At 43.4% G+C, this 23,646-nt stretch overlaps 1 protein-coding gene across 1 annotated transcript in view; it reads left to right on the top strand.

The window, feature by feature from the left end:
• ret (ret proto-oncogene receptor tyrosine kinase) overlaps positions 1 to 23,646 on the top strand; it is a 129,587-nt gene that overhangs the window by 62,711 nt on the left and 43,230 nt on the right. The window contains exons 2-5 of the mRNA XM_073025399.1: positions 9,013 to 9,252; positions 13,292 to 13,573; positions 17,166 to 17,407; positions 22,887 to 23,058. Coding sequence (XP_072881500.1) covers positions 9,013 to 9,252; positions 13,292 to 13,573; positions 17,166 to 17,407; positions 22,887 to 23,058 — 936 coding nt within the window. The remainder of the gene's footprint in view (positions 1 to 9,012; positions 9,253 to 13,291; positions 13,574 to 17,165; positions 17,408 to 22,886; positions 23,059 to 23,646) is intronic.

Here is a 23,646-nt window from a genome sequence, read left to right on the forward strand (position 1 = left end):
TGAGGGGTCTGCGGTTTGGTTTAGAGGGATAAAGGTCAAACACAGATAAAGGAGATTAGTGTAGGTAGACATCTTGGTCAGGATGAACTCAGCAGGTCAGGCAGCATCCGTGAGAAAAGAGTAGCCAATGTTTCGGGCCGAGACCCTTCATCGGGAATTGGGGGGGGGGGGGGGGAAGAGAGGGCCGAAGCCCAGTAGTAGAGATAGGGGAGGGGGTAGGGCCTAGAGGCGCCAGGTGGAGAACCAATCAGAGGAAAGATAAAGGGGGAGGGGATAAGCATGAAAGAACTGTAGAGATAAAGAAGCAGAAAGTTGAAAGGGGAGAGAGGCAGAGAGGGACCTGGGATAGGGGAAGGGGGAGGGAACTCAGCAGGTCAGGCAGCATCCATGAGAAAAGAGTAGCCAATGTTTCAGGCCGAGACCCTTAAACTCTTCCAGCGTTGTGTACGTATTCTTTGATCCACAGCATCTGCAATTGTATTTTTGTGTTTTGGTCAGGTTTGATGGGTTGGGTGAAAAGGCCTGTCTGTGTTGTATAACTCTATGAATCTTTAAGACATAGTAGAGTGGTGGTTAGCATTCCACTGTTATATTTTCAGTGACCCAGGTTCAGTTCCACCGCTATTGATAAGGAGTTTGTATGTTCCCCTCGTGACTGTGTGCGTTTCTGCCAGCTACTCCAGTTTCCTCCCACATTCCAAAGATGTGCAGGTTCGTAGGTTAATTGGTCACATGGGTGTAATTGGGCAGTGCAGGTTCTTTGGGTCAGAAAAGCCTATTGCTGATCTGTATCTCCAAAAAAAATCATAGTGTTTATCGTGGAGAGGAATTGTTAAGTTATTGAAGCTTCAGTTTTAACTTGGTGAAAATTAAAGTTTGTATTGAAGAAAGTTTTTAAAGAGAACAATAAAAGCCTTTGAGTGTAAGTTATAGCAAAGTGACTTTAATCTTAAGTAGTTGGAGCCTAGGGATTATATATGCACATCGTGGATCGGGTTCACCCTCTCAGAGTGACCTCCAGATCCAGTAGCTCCAGCTTCTCAGATTTCAAAGTCAGGTCTGCCCAATCTTCAGTTTCAATTGGCTTTCAATTTGCAATCGATGTAAATTGGTCCCACAGGACACCGACTCCAGATGTTGTTACCTACCCTGGCTGGTACACCCTCTAGTGCTCATTTTAAAAATTATTTTGAGTCAACCTTCTGCTGTACGTGGCTCTGTGTTGGTTGTTCCAAGGTAAGTTCCCTATGATGCTTCCTGGGATATTGCACTCGGGCTGAGTTTCCCTATTCCCAAGCCAGTGCCAATTCTAAGACCTACTTGCTGCCTAGAGGTAGGGTAAGTATCTGATATCCAGGAAGCCAGATGTCCCTATGTTGTATCAGAGACAGGCAGCGGCAGTTCTCAAAGGATTCTTAGTTCCAAGACAAGGAAGACTGTCTGCTGATTTTATGCAAGATTAAACCAATTGAAAATGCTGGCTAGAGAAAGTAAGAGGAATTGGAGCCCACCTTAATTATTGGAGACACAAGAGGTTGCAGATACTGGAATCTGGAGTTTTTTTTATTGTCTACTCAAAAAGAGTTAAAACACATTAAAATAAATTGTACGAGCTTCTGTATTATGTGAGGGGGAAAAAAAGACTGACAAAGGTAAATGGGGGTCCCATAAAGATAAAGATGAGAGAATTTAGAACAGGAACTGTCAGAGGAATTAAACAATCACTTTTTGTCAACAAATGATCTGCTGGAAATAGATAGATAGATAGATACTTTATTCATCCCCATGGGGAAATTCAACTTTTTTTCCAATGTCCCATACACTTGCTGTAGCAAAACTAATTACATACAATACTTAACTCAGTAAAAAAAAATATGATATGCATCTAAATCACCGTCTCAAAAAGCATTAATAGCTTTTAAAAAGTTCTTAAGTCCTGGAGGTAGAATTGTAAAGCCTAATGGCATTGGGGAGTATTGACCTCTTCATCCTGTCTGAGGAGCATTGCATTGATAGTAACCTGTCACTGAAACTGCTTCTCTGTCTCTGGATGGTGCTATGTAGAGGATGTTCAGAGTTTTCCATAATTGACCGTAGCCTACTCAGCGCCCTTCGCTCAGCTACCGATGTTAAACTCTCCAGTCCTTTGCCCACGACAGAGCCCGCCTTCCTTACCAGCTTATTAAGACGTGAGGCGTCCCTTTTCTTAATGCTTCCTCCCCAACACGCCACCACGAAGAAGAGGGCGCTCTCCACAACTGACCTATAGAACATCTTCAGCATCTCACTGCAGACATTGAATGACGCCAACCCAAGTGGTATCTGTGGAGGGAAGCATTAGTTGCTGTTTCAGGTTGAAATCCTGCATAGAGTCCTAAGGTAGGTTTCTGATCTGAAACGTTGACATTCTTTTCCCCTTCGCTATTTTAATAATTAATTAACATGAATTTAATTGCTGTTGTTTTTAAATGTTTTAATTACTCTTTTGCAAGCGTTTATGTTGTTGTATCATTATCATTTGTCATAAAGAATTTAAAGATTTTTTTCTACAATAGTTAATGTTCCCGGTCTGGGACCCTTCACCGGGGTGGGCTTTGGTAATCGGTACCTTCAACACCTGTCAGTCATTCCGTGAGTGTCGGGGGGTATTTGCCCTGAACTGGCCAATGTGCTACACTACATCAGAATCAGCTTTTATTATCACTGTCTTGTGTGTTGTGAAATGTGTTGTTTTGAGCAGCAGTACGGTGAAAAGATGTAAAATTGCTATAGATTGCAAAATAAATAAATAAATTGTGCAAAAATAGGAATAATGAGGTAGTTCATGGACCATTCGGAAACCTGATAACAAAGGGGAAGAAGCTGTTCCTGAATGTTGAGAGTGGTCTTAAGGCTCCCATACCTCTTTCCTGATTATAGTAAAGAGAAGAGGGCGAGTGCTGAATGGGAAGGGTTCTTAGTGATGGATTCTACCTTCTTTAGACATCACCTCTTGAAGATGTCCTCGATGCAGAGAGGGATGTGGCTGTGATGGAGCTGGCTGAAGGGCTGAGAGAGACGGTGCACAAGACCTCACTGCGATAAACAGCATAGCCCGAATGACAATTTGGGGGCAATGGGAGATCAGCCTTGTTAAAAAAAAATGCTTACTTAAAGCTCGACAGGCAAAAATATTCTTTGTGAAGAGCGATTTGTGATTCTTGATTTTTGTTGCTATTGGTTTGAGAGACACCAACTTCAGTGTGCAGTTGTGGCAGGCTCAGAAATAAACGTAATGTGAAGGTGGCAGGGCTGTTGTCAAGCAGTTAATCTCAGTGAATCTGCAGCCAGCAGTCCAGGCCAGCTGATGGATCACTGACTTTTGTGAAATATACAAATGCCTTTCGTACCTTGGTAAACACTACTCTGAAACTATTTGTAACTTTAGTCGACAAATAGATAGGAATTTGAATTGTCAAAATAAATTAGTGTTGAGGGGAATAATCATTGAGACAATTCCCTGTGGAACAACCATCTGCATCTACTGAATATTAGCACCTCTAATTTGGAGAGACATCTGAAGGTGCTTATCAGGAGCCAATATGAACAAAATTTGCCCCCAAACCACGGGACTCAAAATCCTTGGTCAGAAGTAAGCTGCGGAGGGCATTTTAAAAGAGGAATGAGCAGCATGGTGATTTTGGAAGGAATTTCCAATTTACCCCTTTTTACAATCATAGGGTCATAGAGCACTACAGCATAGAAAGAGGCACTTCAGCCCATCTAGACTGTGCTGAACTGTTGTAATGCATCCATTGGGCCAGATCGTGCTCAACCTAGTTGGTGAAAAAGCAGTGCTTTCCTTCTGCAGCTTCTGAACCCTCTCCCGCTGCTGGACAGCCAGAGTCTCATGCTTGTACTCCCAGAAGGCCAGGTCCACTGCCTCAGAGATTATGGAAAGCATTTAGAAAAGTTTGAAATGCATTTTGAGTCATTAAAAATATACACTCAGTGGCCCCCCTGTACTTAATAAAGTGGCCTCTGTTTGTACGTTTGTGATCTTCTGCTGCTGCGGACCCTTTACTTCAAGCTTCACTGCGTCGTGAATTCAGAGGTGCTCTTCTGCACACCACTGTTGTAATGCGTGGTTATTTGAGGCACTGTCACCTTCCTGTCAGCTTGAACCAGTCTGGCCATTCTCCTCTGGCCTCTCTAACCAGGTGTTTTCACCCGCAGATATGCTGCTCTCTGGATTTTTTTTTTTTGCTTTTTTGTACCATTTTCTACTCTAGAGTCTGTTGTGCATTAAATCCCAGGAGATCAGCAATTTCTGAGATACTCAAACCACCCTGTCTGGCACCAACATCATTCTGCAGTCAAAGTCACTTAGATCACATTTCTTCCCAAATCTGATGTTTGGCCTGAACTTTGCCTGCTTTTATGTATAGAGTTGCTGCCACATGATTGGCTGATTAGATATTTGCATTTAGAAGCAGGTGTACAGATGTACCTAATAAAGGGGTCACTGAGTGTACTTTCTTTGAAAGCACATTCAGCATATGGGTCCACTAAAACCAAAATAAAAGCAGGCTGCTCCATTTCATTTCTGGTTTGTCCATAGATCAGCAGACCCATTCACATTGGGGCTACATTGGATGCAGTGGGCATGGCTCGTGTAAAGCTGAAGGCTCTGGTATTGGGACTCTTAGTTCAGTATTTCACAGAACCACTGTGGAATCAGTAAGAGGTCCTGGTGGGGAACATAAGCCTCCATGAATGGCCAACTGACAACCTGTGTGTTTGGCTGCTTTGTGCAGGCATGAAACTCAGGATACCTTCATTTGTGCACTGGCATTGCACAGGTGTTTTGTAGAGAACTACCTGCCAGGCCTCAGCAGAATTAAGCGGTTATTCAATTATGTGAAACTGGATTGAAGCCATTAATTGATAGAGGTATTAGTTCAAGTTACTAGTAGAGCTGCTAGAGATAATTTAAAGTTCAAAGTAAATTTACTATCAAAGTACAATGTATGTCACCGTGTACAACTCTGTGATTCATTGTCTTGTGGGCAGACTCATTAAATCCACAGAATAATGACCATAACAGAATCAGCGAAAGACCGCACCAACTTGGTCATTGAACCAGTGTGTAAAACACAACAAACTGAAAATACAAAAAGAAAGAAACAATAATAATGTTTCCATGGTTCCATTTAATATCAGAGAATGTATACAACATGAAATTCTTACTCTTCACAGACATCCACGAAACGGAAGAAAACCCCAATGAATGAAGGACAGAAAAATGTTAGAACCCCAAAGCCCCCTCTCCCCATCCCACGCACAAGCAGCAGCAAAGTATCAATCCTTCCCCTCACCTCTCCTCCTCCTCCTCCTCCCCCTCCCTCTACTTCTTCCAGTAGGAAGCATTAGCTCCCCCCACCTACCATGCAAGCAATAGCAAAGCCCCAAGGAGACAATGATCTAAAGTCCATCAAAAACTTCAGTCCATAACCCAGCACTTCGACATTCCACAGGCTCTCTCTCACACTAACAAGAGAGAGACGTATCGCTCCTTGCACAGCGAGAGGAGAGACCGACAACTCACTGTTTCGATGTTACAGTCTGCAGCATCACTTTATTTATAAACAAATAAGCAAAAAATATCAAGAACATGAGATGAAAACTCCTTGAAAGTGAGTCCATTGGTTGTGGAAACAGTTCAACGATGGGGCAAGTGAAGTTGAGTGAAGTTATCCGCTTTGGTTCGAGAGCCTGATGGTTGAGGGGTAATAACTGTTCCCGAAACCAGTGGTGTGAGTCCTGAGGTTCCGGTTCCTCCTTCCAGATGGCAACTGGAAGAAGAGTGCATGACCTGGGTGGTGGGGGTGCCTGACGATGGATGCTGCTTTCCTGCACAGTGTTTCATGCAGATATGTTCAATGGTGGGGAGGGGTTTAGTCTTGAATTCCTTCTTTGCCCATGCAATGGCTTTCTGGAGGCCATACCTGGATCTCCTCTAATTTTCTTGGTGTAGAAAATATGGGGAGAATGAAGTGGGATCAGTGTAAGATAGTGTATTTGGGTATTTGACAGTTTTTATGGTTTACTGGGGCTGAATGGCCTGTTTTCCTGCTGTATGAAAGAGGAGAACAAGAAAACAAAGTATTTGTTTTAAGACTGATTAACATAAAACACTTTGGGAATCACTTCTGTTTTGTTGTATGAGGGGTCTGTTTGTTTCAGAATAACTCATTGTGCAGTGTGATTTGAAACAAAAAGTTAATCATTTTCAAATTATCTTTCATGATTTTCCAAAGAACTTTACAGAAAATGAACATTTCACTCCTGAGGGCAGCCAGTTTATCTGTAGCTCGAACAGACCTGATTATTAGGCAAAACTGATCTTTGTGATGTTGGCTGATGTGTAAATATTGTCCATGGTGCCTGCTCTTCAGGAGAATTTGATGGATTATTTATGGCTGGGTGTGAGATTAAACATTTAATCTGGATGTGCTGTTTCTCTCAGTGCTGCTTTCCCTTGGCTTTGGCTTAACAACGGGGTCCTTCAAAGACAATTGGCCTGCTTACTTTCAGGGCATAAGATGCAATGGAAGAAGGCTCAGTCCTGCATTGTTTCAGAGTAACAAGTGACCTAGAGGAACCATTGACATAGTAACCATGATCATGACCGGAGAATGGATCAAATACAAAGAATCTGCGGAGTGGGTCTCAGACCTGATTCCAATCCAGGCGAAGAGTCTTGGCCAGGAACGTTGACTGTCCTTTTCCCTCCATAGCTGCTACCAGATCTGTTGAGTTCCTCCAGCTCGTGTGTCGTTCCAGATTCTGTTCTCTCTTTCTTTGCTGCCCACTGTGCAGAAGCCAGGATGGCACAGTAGCATAGAATTTAACGTAATGCCATTACAGCACCAGCAATCACTGATTCAGGGTTCAATAACCACAGACATCTGTAAGGAATTTTCCCTTTCTCATCATGAATGTGTTGGTTTCCTCTCTCATTGCATCACTGTAAGGGTTAGGGTTAGTATGTTGGTGCTGGATGTGTGCCGACACTTGCAGGCTGCCCAACGCAATCCTCACTGATTAGATGATGCACTTCACTCTATATTTTAATGTACGTATGACAATTAAAGCTAATATTTTAACAATACATGGTAGTACAGGGCATTGAGGTTCACTGTACTCTTGCAGCCTAGAGTTTGGATCCTCATCTCCCACCCTGTGCTCTGCCCGTAGTAATAAGATGTTCAACATGGAAACACCAAATGTGATGTCCTTTAGTCGGCTCAGCTTCACATACATCGAGTGCTTCTGCTTTCAAGGGGCAGATGATATTACAACTTCTGACTGGGTGCCCTCTCAAGTTGAAATGGCGATCTTCAGATATAGCAGAGGGGTGCATTTTACTGGAAGTGAAGCTGCCTTGTTAATGTAATCGTATCCACATGCACTACAAAGAATCATCGCACATTGGTTAACAGGGTTTGCTAATGCCATTAAAAGGGCAACATTGATTTATTTTATTAATAATCTTCCATTGATGGTCTGGGATAGATTTCACCAATTAGAGTATTGTCTTCCCTTATCATAGGTCTAGATGTGCTTTTGTCTTTCGATGCACTACTATACACCATTGGCAAGGTGCTAATGATAGTCGCAGTGTCTAGAACAGGCTGCATCTTCCCCAGAACATACTGTTGAAATTCTACACTGTTATCATAGCCAGCATCCTCACATCAGCCATTACCGTCTGGTTTGGTGCAACATCCTCTCGCAATATACAAAAACTACAGCAGACTATCAGGATGGCGGAAAAGGTCAGTGGCTGCACCCTACCGTCACTACAGGACTTGTACGTGATCAGGACAAAGAGGCAGGAAAATTCATTTCAGACACTATCCACCCAGCAAACTGCCTTTTCCAAAAGCTCGCTCCTGGAAAACACTGTAGGGTTATAAAAACAAAACACTCACACCATCTTAAAGTTTCTTTCCCCAGGTAGTTAAACTGATCTGCCAAACCCCTTTATCCATTACCCCTTTCACTGCACTGCCCTGCAAATATTTTAAACCACATTTTATAATGTTCTCTGCATTGCAAGTACATTGCTGGTATTTATGCACATTTTACTTCATATCTGTACTTCAAACTTTATGTAATTCTTTGTTCTTTATAGTTGTTGTATGTTATTGTTTTCTGTTGTATGTATGGCAACTCAACACAGTAATTTCCCAATACATGAAAATGTGTATGGAAAATAAAGTTTATCCTTCATCCTTGATCCCTGAGATACCGTTTGAAAAAAAGCAGATACCCATTAAACACCGCTTTGGTGCCATTGACCTTCCTGTCAGTAGCTTTGCCCTAATTTACTTCAAAAGAAACTTGTTAGGCTTTTTTTTTTGGCAGAACTGGGGAATGGAAATAACAGGTGAGTGAGCCTCCAGAGCGACGAAAGACATCCCTTTTCATTACAACACCAATGTAATGGGGACATCCCAGGGAAGTTTAGAACTATTGATGTTCTTCTGGAGTGTAGGCAATGGCCAAATTGTGCACAGCAAGCTCCCGCAAACTGAAACAGATAATATCCAGGAAAATATCTTTCATTGACACTAGTTGGATAAGCAATTTGGGAAACTCCCCCCGGGATGAGTGAATATCCAAGTTTGTCATTCACTGCGAAAGTCCTACCTTGATATGTCTTCTCAAAATACAATGCCTCATATTTACCTGAATTAAACTCTATTTGCCATTCCTCAGCCCACCTACCCATCTGATCAAAACCCCCTTTAATTCTTGATAATCATCTGCTCTGCCTAATAACCACCTTCACTATCTGACTGACTAATAAAATGGCTTTGGTGTGAAAGATGCAGATGAAGGGTCTCAGCTCGAAACATCAACTCTTTATTCCATTCCATAGATGCTGCCTAACTTGCTGAACTCCCATAGCGTTTTGTGTGTGTTGCTCAAGATTTTAAACATGTGTTTCTGTTTCCCATCCAGCTGTCCTTGGATTATACTTCCCCAGGAAGACTTACGAAGCCACGGTATACATTGGCCAGCCAGCAGACACTCCACTCCTCCAGGTCTATGCTTTACCCGATGAGGGGGACCACATGGCTTACTTTGGCTTTTGCAACAATCTATTGAGTGGATTCCGCCATCACTGGTTCAGAATCGATGAGCGATCTGGGGTCTTTTACCTCAACAAGACTCTGGAGGAGAGTGACCTCAGTGCGCTGGGTAAGCAAAGTGCTTTGCGTTGCATGATAGCTGATCAGAATCAGAAACATAATTAGTGCAAAAAGGGAGCAAAGATAGTGAGGTATTGTTCATGGGCTGGTTCATTGTCCATTCAGAAATCCGATGCTGGAGGAGAAGAAGCTCTTCCTAAAACGTTGAGCGTGCGTCTTCAGGCTCCTGTGCCTGCTCCCCGATGATAGTATTGAGAAGAGGGCATGTCCTGCAAGGTGGGGTCCTTAATGATGAGTGCAGCCTTTTTCCGGGATTGCCTGTTGAAGATGTCCTTGATGCCAGGGAGGCTCGTGCCCATGAGTCAGAATCAGGTTTATTATCACTGGCACGCGGCGTGAGATTTGTTAACTTAGCAGCAGCAGTTCAATGCAATACATAATCTGGCAGAGAGAGAGAAAAAATAGTAACAATAAATAAAATAAAACATAATAATAAATAAACAGATCAATTACGTATGTTGAACAGATTTTAAAAAATGCAAAAACACAAATACTGTATATTTTAAAAAGTGAGGTAATATCCAAAAAGCTTCAATGCCCATTTAGGAATCAGATGGCAGAGGGGAAGAAGCTGTTCCTGAATCACTGAGTGTGTGTCTTCAGGCTTCTGTATCTCTTACCTGATGGTAACAGGGAGAAAAGGGCATGCCCTGGGTGCTGGAGGTCCTTAATAATGGGCACTGCCTTTCTGAGACACTGCTCCCTAAAGATGTCCTGGGTACTTTGTAGACTAGTACTCAAGATAGAGCTGACTAGATTTACAATCCTCTGCAACTTCTTTTGGTCCTATGCAGTAGCCCCTCCATACCAAACAGTGATGCAGCCTGTCAGAATGCTCTCCATGGTACAACTACAGAAGTTTTTGAGTGTATTCATTGACAAACCAAATCTCTTCAAACTCCTAATAAAGTATAGCTGCTGTCTTGCCTTCTTTATGACTACATCGATATGTTGGGACCGGGTTAGATCCTCAGAGATCTTAACAACCAGGAACATGAAGCTGCTCACTCTCTCTACTTCTGATCCCTCTATGAGGATTGGTTTGTGCTCCTTCGTCTTGAGTGCCAGGTTGTTGTTGCGGTACCACTCCACTAGTTGGCATATCTCACTCCTGTACACCCTCTCGTCACCACCTGAGATTCTACCAACAATGGTTGTATCGTCAGTAAACTTGTAGATGGTATTTGAGCTATGCCTATCCACGCAGTCAGGTGTATACGGAGAGTGGAGCTGACTAAGCTTCCAACTCTCAGCAGGTTTTCCCGACCCTGTGCAGTGGTCCCTCTATACCAGGTGGAGATGATGCAACCAGTTAGAATGCTCTCCACGGCACACAGTGATGATGGAAGAATAGTTAAGTGGCATCATCACACATGTTAATCAATCAAACCACTTATTCTGTGGTGCAACAGTATTTGGGGAATATACAGTCATTTCATGTAGTATTTCCCCAAAACATTCAGTAAAACATCAATAATCCAGTTTCTGATTGTATGGAATCATGAGGGTTCAGCCTTTGGCTCTTTCTTTAGTTCAGAGTGTGAGCTGTAGGTGGAGTGTGTGGCCAAAGCTTTACTTCTGGTGTGTGTCTAGGACTGGGGTCCAGGAGTGTGGCCAAAGCTGGGCTCCTGGAGTGTGCCAGGATCTGGGCTCCTGGAGTGTGCCGGGGACTGGGCTCCTGGAGTGTGCCAGGATCTGGGCTCCTGGAGTATGTCTGGGTCTGGGTTCTGGAAGTGTGTCTGAGACTGGGCTCCAGGAGTGTGCCAGGGACTGGACTCCTGGAGTGTGCCGGGATCTGGGCTCCAGGAGTGTGCCAGGGACTGGACTCCTGGAGTGTGCCGGGATCTGGGCTCCTGGAGTGTGCCAGGATCTGGGCTCCTGGAGTGTGCCAGGATCTGGGCTCCTGGAGTATGCCGGGGACTGGGCTCCTGGAGTCTGTCTGGGTCTGAGTCTGGGTTCTGGAAGTGTGTCTGAGCCCCTGGAGTGTGCCAGGGACTGGGCTCCTGGAGTGTGTCTGGGTCTGGGCTCCTGGAGTGTGCCTGGGACTGGGCTCCTGGAGTGTGTCTGGGTCTGGGCTCCTGGAGTGTGTCTGGGTCTGGGTTCTGGAAGTGTGCCTGGGACTGGGCTCCTGGAGTGTGTCTGGGTCTGGGCTCCTGGAGTGTGTCTGGGTCTGGGCTCCTGGAGTGTGTCTGGGACTGGGCTCCTGGAGTGTGTCTGGGTCTGGGCTCCTGGAGTGTGTCTGGGACTGGGCTCCTGGAGTGTGTCTGGGTCTGGGTCTGGGCTCCTGGAGTGTGTCTGGGTCTGGGTTCTGGAAGTGTGCCTGGGACTGGGCTCCTGGAGTGTGTCTGGGTCTGGGCTCCTGGAGTGTGCCTGGGACTGGGCTCCTGGAGTGTGCCTGGGACTGGGCTCCTGGAGTGTGTCTGGGACTGGGCTCCTGGAGTGTGTCTGGGTCTGGGTTCTGGAAGTGTGCCTGGGACTGGGCTCCTGGAGTGTGCCGGGGACTGGGCTCCTGGAGTGTGCCGGGGACTGGGCTCCTGAACTGTGTCTGGGTCTGGGCTCCTGAACTGTGTCTGGGTCTGGGTTCTGGAGTGTGCTGGGGACTGGGCTCCTGGAGTGTGTCAGGGACTGGGCTCCTGAACTGTGCCTGGGTCTGGGCTCCTGAACTGTGTCTGGGTCTGGGTTCTGGAAGTGTGCCTGGGACTGGGCTCCTGGAGTCTGTCTGGGTCTGGGCTCCTGAACTGTGTCTGGGTCCGGGTTCTGGAAGTGTGCCGGGGACTGGGCTCCTGGAGTGAGGCCAAAGCTTGAGCCACTGTGTATTAGGTATATTCAGAGCTCCCTCAAAGGAGTGGACCACTCACCCGCCTCACCCAGCTGGTGGCAGACAGAAATGTGTTCTTTTATTTGAAAGGCTTTACCAAGCAAACAGTGTAGAGGGATGAACAATATCAGCAAAATATAATTATTAACCTGTGCCTGGCTTAGTAATTGTAACCTTGTCAAACATCAGCACACTTAATCCCAGAGGCCCGCACCCCAGTGATGTCAAAGCAATTCATGGACAGACAATAGCAAACCAAACAGAAATTAATTTGAATCAATGCAAATGGAAAGGTTGAATAAGTAAGGACTTCATCCCCTGGAGCGCGGGAGAATGAAGGTTTATCTTATAGAGGCATACAAAATCATGAGATCTATAGATAGGATGAATACTTGCAGGATTTTTCTCTGTGGGTTGATTGAGACTAGAACTAGAGGTTTACGGTGAAAAGTGAAATATTCAAGGGGAATCTAAGGGGGAACTTCTTCACGCAAAGGGTGGTGTGAGTGTGCCTGCAGAAGTGGGTCCAGTTGTAACATTTCAGAGAAGATTGGATGGCTACATGGATGAGAATGGTATGGGGGCATGGTCCAGGTGCCTGAGCTGGGACAAGGCAGAAGTTTAGGCTGGTATGGGCTGGTTGGGCTGAGGGGCTTGTTTCTATACTGCTGTGCACTAAGCCTCTAGGACTCTCTGAGCCAGAACATTTATTCTTCTATATAGCTGAGGGTGAGACTCTTTAGCAGAGGGTGCTGCTGGTATGACTCTCCTGTGTGTCTGATGTGTGCCAGATGCAAAGTTACAATCTGTCAACTGTTATCTCAAGGTACTCCAGAGTATTGTCAAACAAACTTCTCACAGAAACTCAGCAGGTCGGGCAGCATCTGTGGAAGCAAATGGATAGTTGACAAGAGGTCCTGATGCAGGATCTTCTCTGCCCCTTTGCCTTATGGTCTGACCCATTGTGCTCCTCAAGTAGATTGTCTTATTACCCGAATTCAAGCATGAGCCATCTCTTGGGTTTTTACACAGTCCATGTGGAAATACCTGACCAAACTTGGTGAAGTAAGTAGGTTGGAAAGGGTATTTTGAAGGTGATACAGGTAGGATGGTGAATATGCTGATTGGAATAAACACAGTTTTAATTCTGTCTCATTCAGAATATTTCTCATTCATGCAGAGTTACATAATTTTATTTAATCCATTACAGGCAACATGGGTGGACCAGAATTATATAAGATTATGCTGCATATCTTTGCTGCTCCAGAACCACATCGTGAAAAGGAATGCAAGGCACAGGTCATAATTATTGTGGTGAACAAAATCCTACCATCCTGTGCCAACATCACAGCGGAAGACCTTTGCTTTGGAGAAGTGGATTCCAAGGTTCAAATTATTGAGAACAAAGATCCAGCGACTTTCTTTCAAATGAATTCCCTGCCAAACCAGTACCAATGTCAGCATGCCAACATCTCCTATCACCTTGGGACAGGTAATAATCGTGTTCTCAGGGGTGGGACGCAGGGAGAGTGCTGTAGGGACTGCTCTTGTGTTGCCTTTGGGTGAATCAATGTGCCCGTACTTACAATGAATACTTTGAAAGGACTTGAAAGAAGATAGTGATAAAATCATCTTTTGCTGGCAGAGATGGGTTTTAGGGGTTTAAACACTGACATCAGATTCATAATAGGTACCAACACAATCAATCATTTCAAATCTGACATCAATGCCAGATGTGAAATGTCAGGTGTTTATGAGAACGTAAGAGAACACAGAGCTAAGCTGGGGGATTCATGACCCAGATTTAATTCAATGGTAGGACTTAAGTGCCTGTTGCACATTTAACTATGTTACAGCCCATTGCGGAAAGGCCACCAGGCATTACGTGACTTACAAAGGGCATGGACAGTAATGTTGCCTTCTCAGTGCTCAAAGGCCCAGGTTCAATTCAGATCTCTGGTATTGTCCATGTTCTTCAAATCAAGTCAAGTCAAGTCACTTTTATTGTCATTTCGACCATAACTGCTGGTACAGTGCATAGTAAAAATGAGTTGTTTTTTCAGGACCATGGTGTTACAAACAGTACAAAAACTAGACTGAACTACGTAAAAAAACAACACAGAAATAAAAACTACACTAGACTACAGAGCAAACATGAGGAAATCTGCAGATGCTGGAAATTCAAACAACAACACACACAAAATGCTGGTGGAACACAGCAGGCCAGGCAGCCTGGCCTACTGTGTTCCACCAGCATTTTGTGTGTGTTGTTGACTAGACTACAGACCTACCCAGGACTGCATAAAGTGCACAAAACAGTGCAGGCATTACAATAAATAATAAACAAGACAATAGGGCAGTAAGGTGTCAGTTCAGGCTCTGGCTATTGAGGAGTCTGATAGCTCCTGTAGATGCCTGGGTTTCCTCTGGATATTCTGGTTTCTCTCACCTTTAATGCATTAACTGGTCACTGGAAGTTGCCCCTAGTGTGCAAGTGAGTGGTGGAATCTGAGAATAGGAATAGACTTATTGCCTCCTGAATCGTTTGCACCTATCCTCAGTTTTGTTCCCAGGTCCTGGAGCTCCCCAGTTGCATTGGAAGATGCTTTCAACCGTCTTCTCTTTCAGTTCTTTTCACCATTCTCAACAATGTGGGAAAGTGTGGTGAACAAAATGGGAATTATTTTTAGATAATAGTAACTCAATAATAAAAATAGTAGAATCAGTTTAAGTAGGTGTTGACCATGTCAACACCAGTCAGTGGGCTGAATGGCCTTTTTTCTGTGCTAACCATTGGTGAAATGGCAATTGAAGAGATTAAGCTCTAAAATGTTTGATGGGACTAGGCAGAATAATAGTTCAGCACAGGCTAAATGGGCTGAAGAGCCTGTTTCTGTGCTATATGACTCTATGACTAATTTATTAGTTAATCCTTGAATGCCAAGTTAAACTCACAGTGATCCTGAGGATGAATAGTAGTAGCAAAGTAAGTAAATCTATCTTAAAATGTTTCTCAGAACCAAAATGAGGGTGTAGCAGTATTAATGCCCTTCTGTGCAGTAATTGCACCTGGGGAACATGAAATCCAGGAAGATTTCATCCATTTGTCTCTGCGTTAATGCCCGGGCTGCACAAACATCTGCCCTTAAAGTGAGTTCTTTGTCCTCTGGCTGATGCATTTCTTCATCAACAGCACCACCTAGTGTTGGGAAGACCCTGTGGCAAATCTAATGCGACTTCTCACATTGTGGGAAGATTTTGAAGAGCTTTAAAATAAATATTTTATGACTGGATTCTGAATGTAAGGTAGGCAAGCACAATCATGTATCTTTGCACAGAAGGGTCCCACAAACACATGTCTGTGCAACAGAACTGTATGCATCCAATACCATTGCTAACTGGTACTGCTGTAGTAACTTGCCAATACCATTATATCCTGGCAGTATCTCTGTGCACCAGCACCTTTACTGTAAACTGGAAATGTCTCAAAGCTCTGGAGGAACTCAGCAACATCTATGGAGGGGAATAAATGGGCGACCTTTTGGGCCGAGACCCTTCATCAGGAGCCTGGATCCCAGCCTGAAACGTTAACTGGTTTTTTTTCCCCCTCCATAGATTCAGCCTGCCCTGCCGAGTTCCTCCAGCATTTGTGTGTGTGTGTGTTACTCTGGATTTCCGTCATCTGCAGAACCTCTTGCAATGTTGCTGTTTCTTGACAACATTACTGTATCCTGTGTTAAGTCAGTAGGTCATGCTCTTGCCTCTGAGTCAGAAGATTGTAGAATTAAGATACATCCCTCTAAGCAACATTAAAATCATATTATGATTATTAAAACATTATAGTGGGAGCTTGTTGTGTGCAAATTGACTGTTACATTTCCAATATCCCAGCACCAATCACAGAATTATACCAAAGTCTGTAAAGTGCTTTGAAATGGCCTGAACCGGGTGCCAAAGAATCAGGATAATGCTTGACCTTTGTTTTTCATTTTGTATCCTGAACCATGAACCATCCTAGGTCTCAGGATGATACTTAGAACAGATGGGGTACATTACATTACTGATTTATTGGGTGATAGCACCAGGATAGATTGAATAACCTCTTCCCTTCAGAGAGCTGAGAGGGTCTGTCACTGGCAATATGCAACCTCCCTGTGAAAGCATTGAACCCCTGCTGTCAATACGGAGAGATCATTATTGAAACAGACAAATGAGACTTGGCTTTGGTACCTTAAACACTGGTGACAAGGCTAATCCCTCAGATTTATTAGGTCCCACAACACCATGTTCAGGAACAGTTATTACCCTTCAACCATTAGGCTTCTGAACTAGTGTGGATGACTTCACTCTCTCAACACTGAACTGATTCCACAACCTGTGGACTCACTATATCTCATGCTCTTATTATTTCTAATTTACTTATTTTTATGTGCAGTTTGTCGTCTGTGCAGTTTTTCATTGATTCTGTTATATATCTCTGCTCTGTTGTGAATGCCTGTATAAAAATGAATTTCAAGGTGATATATATGTACTTTGATAACAAATTTTATTAAGCACGAGGCTTGATCTATTTGGTAGGTGGGCAGATTTTTTCTGAGTTCACAGTGGAAGTAACACAAGAACAGGCCTGCATTCCTTTGAGCCTGTTTCATTGTGTTCATGGCTTGCATTTTATTTAGAGAAGCAGCACTTCCAGTCAACAAGCCTGCTCTGCCCAGTTGCACCCATATGACCAATTAACCTGCTAGCCCGTACGTCATAGGAATGTGGGAAGAAACCAAAGCACCTGGAGGAAACCCACACAGTCAAAGGAAGAACATGCAAACTCCCCACAGACAGTGGCGGAATTGAGTCCCAGTCGCAGGCGTTGTAATTGCATTATGCTAATCACTACACTACCATGTTAGAAATATTGTAATTGTATGTATGTGGGTTTCAGAACTTTTTACACCATCGCTTGACAAAAATCAGTTTGTGGATACCTCCCTCCCCACCCTGGTTGTTCTTCCCTGCTTGTTGGGTAAAAGTACCAGGAATTTGCAGGGAACGTCACTGAACGTTACTCCAACACCTTCATTTTTCAGATGCTTCCCATCCATTCAGGATCAATGAGGAGACATCTGAGATCAGTGTGGTGAAGCCTCTCGACAGGGAGCAGATGGAGATGTACGATATTATTGTCAAGTGTATGTTGAGGACACTTACCCAGATCATTCAAGTTGAAAAATCCTTGCATGTAACTGTCCTCGACGAAGGGGATAATGCTCCGTACATCCTTGACGGCAATGACACAGCTGAGGCTTTAATTGAGTTCAACAGAAAGGAGGTAGGACTTCTGATGTGGTTTAGTGTCAATTTCTGCTTCTGGGTTTTTGTATGGCAAAAGTGGAAGTAACCACTTCAAGATCTCTGGGTTGTCCTTCAAATATGAGCTCTTAACAACCATTCCAAAAAATATCTGATTTTGCTCTCTGCAAGGCCTATACCAAGCATTCACCCATCCTCTGTGCAGTTAAATCAAGGTATACATGTGCAAATTCCCTGCTGTAAACTTCAGTCCAGCTATAAACAAAGCCATATGCATTTAGAGATTATAGCCTCTTATCAAATACACATGGCATACTACTCTCTGAGCATTTTAGTAACAATTCCTTATTGGATATTTTAGTCCTATAAAAATCACTGCATTTCTCGGCTTTGAATTGCATCTCCTCCATGTCTCCCTAATCCTGTGGATTTTCAAGTCTTCCTGGAGATGGTCCAGTCAGCTTTAGAATCCTGGGCTTTGTGCTTATCAACAACAGGCTAATGATTGTGCTTGAAATATCTGCATGGAGATTATTTACAGGAAAATTAAGACATCCCAAAAGAGGTCCTTGTGAACTTCCAGAAAGATTTGACTAAGGATTCACATGTGTTGTAGTTTGTGAGGCAGTGGACAGTATTTCCTTGTGCCACATGCTTATCAATTGATCAATTACTTGTTCATTGTGAAATATTTTCTGCTTTCTTTACTTCCAGTGATACAGCCTTCCCAGGGTGACTGGGAATTGTCTAAGTTACTAAACTAGCAGCCAAATTCCTGGCCCATCACTTCAGACAATTGAATTTGAATCCCACCCACCCTGATACCCAGGCTATTTAAATTTCAGAAATTAAGTTCATTTTGATTTTTTTTAAACAAAAGCTATTTTTATGAACAAAATTCATAACAGTAAACATCCACTTGGTTCTTTTAGGGAAATCTGCCTCCCTTACCCTGTCTGTCCTATGTGGAACATCCACAAAATGTTGGAGGAACTCTGAAAGTCAGACAACTTCTACGGAGGGGATTAAGCAGTTGGTATTTTGGGTCAAGAGTCCTATTAATGAGTGCAACCATCAATATAGTTGACTGTGAACTATATCCTCAATTCCAGAGCAGTAAGGGATTTTCTATTATGTCTATATCCCAGAAGTGAAGAATAAAAAGCTGATACCTAATTGAACTACATTCACTGCTTGCACCTATTAAGCTCTTTATCGTATGAATATGCTATATAAGCAAAATGCACTATATTTGTGTTAAGTATGCTATTTTGGCATATAGGAAATACTGAATCATTATAATTAAATTGACAAGACCTCCATACAAAACCCATACAGGATTTTTTTTTCATGTTTTCTATTGGGTTGCTTTGCTTTGTGGAAACCTGCAAGAAGATGACTCTCAAGGTTGTATACAGTATATATACTTTGATAATAAATGTACTTTGAACTTTGAAGATGACCCTATTTGATGTATGATTTCATTTCCTTCCAGTTGTTCCAGGGTCTTATCATTAAAAAGGATTTCCATTACTTGACTAACAATGGGTGTCATCTCATTGGTCTGTCATTTATAAAAAAATAAGTGTAATGTCTGCCATTCTGCAGGCCACTTGGCATTTTACCAGTATTAGAGTATCTTAGATACTGTCTAGTCATTCCAGTTAAAGTGATTCGGTGTCTGGCCTTCTCTTTCATATATTCTTCTCCACTTGAGCCTCATTTTTTATATACTCCTACACCATCTCCCTTTCTCCTGATGTCTTTTTTTAACGGTTTATATCCTTCCGATGACATATCCCATTAATTGCAATCATTTCCCCCTCGTCTCTGAGACACTAATGATGTTCAATATATCAACCCTGCAAGACCCCCAGACCGTCTATATTCCTTATTGGATATTTAAGACTAAATCACCGTTTTGCTGCTTTTTACCTCTCCCTGTTGATTTATTGACATTTTGACTTTGTCTATGTTATATGATTGGAATTAGAAATTAATTAAAAGCCTTAATTTGCACTTTCACTGGCACACATGAGGGTTTGCTCCAACGTGTTTGCTTGCTGCTGTTGACTCCCCATTAAAGAAGTTTAACTGCTCCTCCATCATTCCACCTGTCAACCCTTCTACTCCCTGTTGTTACGTGAACCAAATCACCGGAGCGAAGTACTGGTAGACATGAAGCAGTCTCTGTATCGGACACAGCAGGCATCATATGGAGACCCTTTCGAAGGAAGAGGTCTGCTCAACCCAACACTACGTGACATTTTTATGTACTAAAAAGGACAATTCCATATTTACTATGCATCCGCAATGCTTCCTTTGAACTATACACAACCTTCACACCCACACCACGGACGCCTAAATGCAATTTAATCAGGATTGTCTGGTCTTCTCTGTGATTCATGGCTTTTAGGAACCCTTTGTTCAGAGCTGCATTTTAAATTTATTCTACAGTCTATATTCAGATTTGAAGATCGGTTGCTGAAGTTACTTGCTCTATGTCCTAACCTCAAAAACACTTTTAACACTCCCCACCTTGTCTGAGTGGAGTTCATTTAGTCTACAAAGGCTCTCCCACTGCAAAATCATCTAACATTAGATGGCATGCTCCACATAGCAACAATTTAGATTAGTGCCAAGCTCTTCCAGTAATTTTGACAACTCTATAGTTCGTTAATTTCTACCTACACTCAGTGGGCACTTTATTAGGTACATGTAGAAGCGTACTTGAAGAAGTGACCATAGGAGAGGAACCAAGCATGGTCTTCAGCTGCTGTAGCCAATCAACTTCAAGGTTCAACATATTGTGCATTCAGAGATGCTCTTCTACACACTATTGTTGTAGTGTGTGTTACTTGAGTTATTGTCACCTTCCTGTCAACTTCTTCCACCACTGATGCTGCCCTCACCTGCATCTCTTCCAATTCCCAGACATCTGCACTCACTCTGTCTTCCCACCAGCCTTAACAAGGATAGAGTTCCTCTCGTCCTCACCTGGAGGAAGCAGCCTGGATATTCTCCTCTGATGTCTTCCATTAAAAAGGCATTTTCGCCCACAGAACTTCCGCTCACTGGAATTACTTTGAATTTTTTTTTGCACCGTTCTCTCTAAACGCTGGAGCAAGAGTTTCCAAACTTTTTTAATGCCATGGATCCTTACCCATTAACCAAAGGGTCCATGGACCCCAGGTTGGGAAGCCCTGCTGTAGAGACTGTTGTATGTGAAAATCCCAGAAAGTCAGCAGTTTCCGAGATATTCAACCAATTCAAACTGTCTGGCACCAACAGTTGCTCCACGGTCAAAGTCACTGAGATCACATTTCTTGCCCATTCTGATGTTTGTTTTAACAACAACGGAACCTCTTGACCATGTCTACATGTTTCTATGCATTGAGTTGCTGCTAGATGATTAGCTGATTAGATATTTGCATTAACAACCAGGTGTACAAATGTACCTAATAAAGTGGTATGTATGTTGGCATATAAAGGAAATGTTCCTCCTGCTAGCATTCTGTCAAATGAGCACCTGATATCTGACCTGTGCATCCTGGAAGCAAGGTACCTTGACTTTCCTTAAGCCTGTACAGAAACAATGCTTTCCATCCTCCATATAATCTTGAGGCCCTCTGATGGTCAGGGTTGACCATAGATGTTGCATCCTAGCTGTCTATATAAAAGCCAGGGCAGTACGATATGGGGGGCAAGCTGTTGCCCATGCAGCAGGATCCCCCCTCTCCACATGGTTGATGAATCCAAAGGAATGGCAGAGACCGTTACAGTTTGGCACCAGCAGCATTGCAAGGGTTGCCAGTCAATGTTGAACTCAACGTAGGACTGCTTTAGGGTTTTCAGCTCCAGATTTTTCCTCAGGGTTAACTCCTGTAGTTTACTCCAAAGAGTGGGTAGAGCCACAAGGCACAGAGGTTTGAGGTCAATGTTTTCTTTCTCCTAGATGAGCTGCCAACCATGACTGACGAGCCCCATCTCCCTGAAGCGACTGGTTTTATGGTGCCAGTTACCTGCCTTTGCCCCTTCTTCTGTCGGCGGTAAAGTCTCTGCCAGGCTTAGTAGCTAAGTCACACATGAAGGCCAAGAGCTGGATCTGGTCTTCACAGGTGGCTCAGCTACTAAGCCTGGCAGAACTTCTCCCTATAATCTATTGCACCAATACCTCTCTGCTTCAGATATTCTTTCTTGCACCTTCTTAACAGTCTGCTAGATTGTCCAACAGCCATGCTTAGCCCTGTTACCTCTGGCATTTATCTTTCAGCCACAGCTTCTTAAAATCAAGTCCCAATCTAGAGCAGATGATCTAAGTTGATAATGGTGCCTATCTGTGAGTTGGCTACATTGTGGTTGGAGTGGCTGGCCTTTGTATGAGACATCCTTAAGGCAAAAGATTCCCATTTTGACCAGGACCAAGCCGTCCCTGGGAAAAGAACTATTTATTAAATCCATAAGACATAGGAGGAGAATAAAGTCATTCGGCCCATTGAGTCTGCTCCTCCATTCAATTATGGCTGATTTATTTTCCCTCTCAGCCCCATTCTCCTGCTTTCTCTCCATAACCTTTGATGTCAATTCCAACGAAGAACCTATCAAGCCTGCTTTAAATATACCTGATAATTTGGCCTCCAGAAAGTCTGAACGGGATAAATCAGATTCTGCAATGTAGGACCTCTATTGCAACAGGCAAATCACACTAGATGCTCCCATTCACAGTTCCAGCATCTCCAGGATGAGCTAACACACCACTCAGGCTCAGCTATTGCTGCAGCATATTCCAAAATCCAATGATATCCATGGATTGGAGCAACAGTGTGTGTTGAGGAAATTGGTAATTTCGGTAAGAAACTCTATATCATGATACAAGGCCATGATTTATGTACCTTAAGCTATTTTCACAATGACCACAATTAATTAAGGGAAATATTTCTGACAACTTTGTCTTTCTTTTTCACAAGTTGGTTGGAATTTCTTGAAGATTTCTCGACAGATGATTGAACCAAATATATAAACTGTATATGTTTCTTATTGTAATTTATAGTTTTTAAATGTATTGCACTGTACTGCTACTGCAAAACAACAAGTCTGATGACATATTAAATCTGATTTTGACTGCGATTCTGATTCTGAAAATAGGGAGGAATTCAACAATCGAATGCTTTCAAGATGAACCTAAATTCTACCTACCACCAACCCTCCTGCATCCACCTATCTTCCTCCTCACCTGGTTTCACCAATCACCTGCTAATTTTTACTCCTTCCCCCTCCCCATCTTCTTATTGTGGCTTCTTCCCCCTTCCTTTCTAGTCCTGATAAAATGTCTCTCCCTGAAATGTCAATTGTTTATTCCTCTCTATAGAAGCTGCCTGGCCTGCCGAGTTCCTCCAGCATTTTGTGTGTTTTGAGCAAATTCAAGAACCACATTGTTTTGCATTTGCTGTTGCCATGGGCAACACTTGTTTCTAAGCTTATTTTTTTTTCTTTTGCAGCAAACTGTGGTGGCAACTCTCTTTGTGTATGACATCGACAGCACCACTAAGTACACAACCACTGTGATGCGGAATGACACGTGGATCACAGAGAACTTCCGCGTGAAGCCCACTGCATTGGAGATACCAGCCAGCGCAGATAGGCCTGCCCGGGGGACAGTAAGCAGATACGGTAAAATCTCACCGAAAGCTTTGTATTTGGCAAAGAATGGCTGAAAATAGAAGTCTGACTCTAAAATAGTGGTGGGGAAGACTGGAGGTGCACAGTTAAATGATGTTACAAAGTGCCTTTAAGGTGAAGGTTTGGTCCCTTGGACAGGTTTGCCACTGGGAGAGAATAAAGGATATTATTTTGGCCTTTAGTTCAAGGAGACAGGAATGCAAAAGGAAACAACAGAAAAAGTGCTGGAGGAACTTGGCAGGCCAGGCAGCATCTCTGGAGGAAATAGACAGCCATTCACCAGTCCATGTATGAAACTTCACTGTCCATTTCCTTCCAGAGATTCTTCCTGACCCATTGAGTTCTCCCAGCAGTTTAACTGTTACTCCAGGATTCCAGCATCAGCTGTCTCTTGTGCCTACAAAAGGAAGGAAACCTTGTGCTAACATTGGGACCAATCTCAGTTTGATCATCTACTGCAAAACACACATGTTGTTGTTCGTCCTTTGGAGTCGAAGACGACCACGACTTCTGTCAGGTGGAGGGTTTGTGACTGTGGGTCCGGAGGTGACTGGTGAGGCCAATCTGGGCCCTGAAAGC

This window comes from Hemitrygon akajei, chromosome 21, assembly GCF_048418815.1.
Source record: "Hemitrygon akajei chromosome 21, sHemAka1.3, whole genome shotgun sequence".
Taxonomy (NCBI): domain Eukaryota; kingdom Metazoa; phylum Chordata; class Chondrichthyes; order Myliobatiformes; family Dasyatidae; genus Hemitrygon; species Hemitrygon akajei.